This window comes from Triticum dicoccoides, chromosome 4B (genome assembly GCF_002162155.2).
Source record: "Triticum dicoccoides isolate Atlit2015 ecotype Zavitan chromosome 4B, WEW_v2.0, whole genome shotgun sequence".
Lineage (NCBI taxonomy): Eukaryota > Viridiplantae > Streptophyta > Magnoliopsida > Poales > Poaceae > Triticum > Triticum dicoccoides.
Window position 1 is genome coordinate 169462250 of NC_041387.1, and position 5294 is coordinate 169467543.

The 5294-nt window shown below is 47.7% G+C and overlaps 1 protein-coding gene across 1 annotated transcript; it reads right to left on the bottom strand.

The window, feature by feature from the left end:
* Window positions 1-652: 652 nt before the first annotated feature.
* Window positions 653-1979, bottom strand: LOC119293503. The gene has a single exon (XM_037571965.1). The coding sequence runs from the start codon at window positions 1475-1477 to the stop codon at window positions 758-760; it is 720 nt and encodes a 239-aa protein (XP_037427862.1). The 5' UTR covers window positions 1478-1979; the 3' UTR covers window positions 653-757.
* Window positions 1980-5294: the final 3315 nt, after the last annotated feature.

Genomic DNA, 5294 nt, shown 5'->3' on the forward strand with positions numbered 1-5294 from the left:
CCCAATTCACTCCTCATTTTTCATGCCGTGGGTTAAACTGAATATTGTTGAGATGGATTCCATCATTGCAGTCAAGTTGATTCAATCACAGGAACTGGATAGATCAGTTCACTCCTCTATTGTTACAGAGGTCATGCACCTTATGTGTCTTTGTGAAACTTGTATTACTCGTGTTAACCGTACTCAGAATAAAGTTAACAATAGTTTAGCTAAGTTCGCGACAACGGAGGGCAGAACCATGACTTGGGTTGGTTCGGATCCCCCAGTTTCTTTAGAGCTTGCTCAAGCTGATTGTAATGGCCAAATGACTTGAGTAATAGAATGTTTACACCCGCAAAAAAAAAGGAGGGAGTACATGACATTACTACAAACTGACAGTTAGAGTTATACAAGAAACAAACAGTAGAAAAAAGAACCATATAAACAGAAAGAACATAGCCATGTACATCCATCATTCTCCAAATATTTCTGAGATCCTTGAGAGATTTGTCTCAGTGCAGCATCTCAAATCAAAGCCTTTTGAAACCTCTACAAAACACATATACTCCCTCCGTTCTAAAATAGATGACTCAACTTTGTATAAAGTTAGTACAAAGTTGAGTCATCTATTTTAGAACGGAGGGAGTATATGTCTTTCTACAAGTAGCTGAACGAACAGCTGGATCCTGTTACGCAAACCTCACACACCTTCATTTGCTGCTCTACAACAGCAGTTGCTTCAGCACAACTTTATAGCTGTCAGATGCATCGTCCAGAGTTATGGCGCCGACAACCCGCGATCTAGAGAAAGCTCCACTGGATCCACCTCCACTTGACACAATCCATCTTGTGGAATGTCCATTTTGCTACGACCATTGCTCGGCTGCGCCTCTTCTTCGAGCTGCTCGAACAGCGAGTTCATCTCCTCGACTGAGACATTGACAACTTCTACGACAGGAAGCTCGTCACAATAAGCAGTCAATGTCTCATTTGGTTCAGACATACCTGCAGTCTGCTGCTCTCCTGCGGTTGACAGCCCTGAACTCTGCTCGTATACCACCCGTAATGCTTCGCTCGATTGGTCTCGAATCGACTCACTGTGACCATTGAGCCCAGAGGCAGCACAGGTCGTCGGTGCTTCTTCATCGGCTGTCAGGAGCTGAAACTTCAATTCCTCGATCGAACTCCCTTTGCTGGCATGCATCCACGAGTCTGAAGATAACGGGGCACTCGGTATAGCTTCAGGCTTGACTCCCAAGGGCTGACAGACACTGCCCTCTGAAACGGACTGCACCAGCACCTCCTCCATACGGCACCTGAACAGTGAGTTCATTTTACTCATGGAGTCTGCTTCCACACCGTGCGGTTCAGAATCATGTACTCCGGGTAATGAGGCTGCATCATCTCTGGCATTAGCATCTCTGTTTCCTTCGTCTGTTTCACGATTTACCTCGCCCAGCACGCCCACGTCTGAAATTGCGGCACTTAGGATTTTCATCTCTTCACCCAAATGTGCTTCCAGCGAACCAAATAGCTTTTCATTGCTCCCTTCTTGCTCAGCATCGTCGTCCAAGTGACTATCACCCAGTCCCTAAATTTATCAGTGGGTGCAGGTCCTCAAGCATTGGGATAATGTCGGTCATTGACGCGTCAGGAGAAGAGCTCTCATCAGTAAGATCAGATTCAGAGTCACACTAAGGAAGATCCTGCCTCATAACAGGTTGCCAACATGATCTCATGAATTCACCAAACTGATACTGATAGTGTACACCATTGTTACAGCTTCCAGTACAGGTGCTTTCAGGCTCTTGCAGCTCGGCCTTCTCGCTGATTTCCTTGGCACGCTCTTCGCATTCCAAGGTGTTATTGATCTCAGGATGGTTACAAGGCTCTGCACTTGGAACGGTATCATCTGCCACAAATGTGACACTTTTCTCTTCACAGTGAGTATCATGCAAACTATCACTAGGAGTTGTCTCCTCAACATATGCTTCACTAAGAACAGCAGCATCAGAGGCAATGTATGTGACATTTTTGTCTTCGCACAGAGCGCCATGCATACAATCGTCGGAAGCTCTCTCCCTGACATGTACTACTTGCTGGAAATATGCCCTAGAGGCAATAATAAAAGCATTATTATTATATTTCTTTGTTCATGATAATTGTCTTTTATTCATGCTATAATTGTATTATCCGGAAATCGTAATACACGTGTGAATACATAGACCATAACATATCCCTAGTGAGCCTCTAGTTGACTAGCTCGTTGGTCGACAGATAGTCATGGTTTCCTGACTATGGACATTAGATGTCATTGACAACGGGATCACATCATTAGGAGAATGATGTGATGGACAAGACCCAATCCTAAGCATAGCACAAGATCGTGTAGTTCGTTTTGCTAGAGCTTTTTCAATGTCAAGTATCTCTTCCTTAGACCATGAGATCGTGTAACTCCCGGATACCGTAGGAGTGCTTTGGGTGTACCAAACGTCACAACGTAACTGGGTGACTATAAAGGTGCACTACAGGTATCTCCGAAAGTGTCTGTTGGGTTGACACGGATCGAGACTGGGATTTGTCACTCCGTATGACGGAGAGGTATCTCTGGGCCCACTCGGTAATGCATCATCATAATGAGCTCAAAATGACCAAGTGTTTGGTCACAGGATCATGCATTACAGTACGAGTAAAGTGACTTGCCGGTAACGAGACTGAACGAGGTATTGGGATACCGACGATCGAGTCTCGGGCATGTAACGTACCGAATGACAAAGGGAATTGTATACGGGGTTGTTCGAATCCTCGACATCGTGGTTCATCCGATGAGATCATCGAGGAGCATGCGGGAGCCAACATGGGTATCCAGATCCCGCTGTTGGTTATTGCCCGAGAGCCGTCTTGGTCATGTCTACGTGTCTCCCGAACCCGTAGGGTCTACACACTTAAGGTTCGGTGATGCTAGGGTTGTATAAATATGAGTATGCAGTATACCGAATGTTGTTCGGAGTCCCGGATGAGATCCCGGACGTCACAAGGAGTTTCGGAATGGTCCGGAGGTAAAGAATTATAATATAGGAAGTGGTATTTCGGCCATCGGGAAAGTTTCGGGGTCACCCGGTATTGTACCGGGACCACCGAAAGGGTCCCGGGGGTCCACCGGGTGGGGCCACCCATCCCGAGGGCCCCATGGGCTGAAGTGGGAGGGGAGTCAGCCCATAGTGGGCTGGTGCGCCCCCCTAGGCCCACCCCCTGCGCCTAGGGTTGAAACCCTAGGGTGGGGGGCGCACCACATGCCTTGGGGGGCACTCCTCCCCCCTTGGCCGCCGCCCCCTTGGGAGATTGAATCTCCCAGGGCCGGCGCCCCCCCCTGGGGGCCTATATAAAGGGAGGGGGGAGAGGGGCAGCCGCACCCTGAAGTCCTGGCGCCCCCTCCCCCTGGTACACCTCTTCCTCCTCCGTCGCGTGCTTGGCAAAGCCCTGCCGGAGTGCTGCTGTTCCACCATCACCACGCTGTTGTGCTGCTGCTGGAGCCATCATCATCAACCTCTCCTTCCCCCTTGCTGGATCAAGAAGGAGGAGACGTCACACGCACCGTACGTGTGTTGAACGCGGAGGTGCCGTCTGTTCGGCGCTAGGATCTCCGGTGATTTGAATCACGGCGAGTACGACTCCATCATCACCGCTCCATCTAACGCTTCCGTACGCGATCTACAAGTGGTATGTAGATGCAAACTCACTCCCTTGACTCGTTGTTTAGATGAACTCATAGATGGATCTTGGTGAAACCGTAGGAAAAATTTTAATTTTCTGCAACGTTCCCCAACACTACTTTCACTTCACAGCTGTCAGTCTCAGTTCGCTTTTCTAACTGAACCTCGACAGCAATATTCTCAGCCTCTCTGTCTGAACAGTCGCTAACATGAATGTTGGATTTAAGGGACAAAGATTCATGCTCCTCAAGTGTCTCCTCTCCATCCAAGGGTACATCAGCTTCACCGTAACTCAAAAGTGCTCCGAGAAGAAGCGCGGTTAAAACGATGACCGGAGAGGAAGACAGCACAAAGGCGAACAGAGAAGGACACAGAGCATGAAGAAACAACAACGCTATGCCGGCACCGAGCACTTCAGGATGGCCGCAAGCAGAATGATACCCAAGTCTGATAGAGGAGCGCACTAGTCTCCTGATGTGCATCACAAGATTGTTTGCATCAAAAGCCATAAATTTATCTCCTTGGACTTTCTTCTTGACAGCTCTATCTCCTTCAATATAGCACTAGCCTGGTAACATGAATGAGAGAAGCATATCATTTAGTTCCTGATGTGATGACTCAGAACATCAAGTTCAAGCGTGTAAAGGCAAATCAAAATGTGCATATAAGGTGACCATGCCAGCATTACTTTAGTTGCAGATCAAGAAAAAATACCACGTTTAGCAACAAGCACTTCAACTATAATCGTGTAAAATTCAACAAGTACTACTACTTTTTGCGAGGACAGCAAGTGCTAATTTGGTTAGATATTTCTGAATCCATTATTACTTGTCAGTTAGAAGTGCCTAATATTTAGCCCAAACGAGCGGGCGGGCTTAACAAGAAATAAGCGCTATTGCAGAACCAAAAGCCACTGAAATTTACACACGGCTGAGAAGGGAGATTGGACGGGCAGATCAAACTAGGGGAAGCAAAAGCAATGGCACTTTGGCCCAAGAACATATTAGCAGCACAGTTCAGGAAGAAGATCGGACCTGCGGCGGCGGCAGCGGCGACGGCGACCACAAGAAACACGAAAGTCCGAAACCCTCGGCTGCCTGAAGCAGGTGAAGGTAGGGTGGAAGAGCGGAAGGGGAAAGCCAGAACGAAACCCGAAGGATGGAGACGGGAGACAGGACGCTGCTCTGCCTGCCTCCCTCCCTGCCCTTTTTTTTCTTAGGATTCTTTGCTTTGGTCGACTTTTTCTTTAGCCGTCGTGCTCACCTCACCTCATTATTTCCTCACAAACAGCACCGCCCATCTTCTCTCTCACCTGCCCTGAGTTCGTGCAGATTATGGTTGCGCCTTTATCTCACCATGCAGATCATTGGCTCGGAAGACTTATTGCATTATTTTTCAAGAAAGAAAAATAGGTCAAATGTGCCATCTGGATTTGTGGATTCTACTAGTGACTGAATTTTGCAGATACAGAGTGTGCAGAACGCACTGAACTCTGTCCTTGTCATTAATCTCTTCTTCCCATGCGTAGGGTACTACTATGATGATCATGGAGCATCATCATGTGCTCCACTTTTTTGGTGTGGGGCATCTCTGTGACTGGAT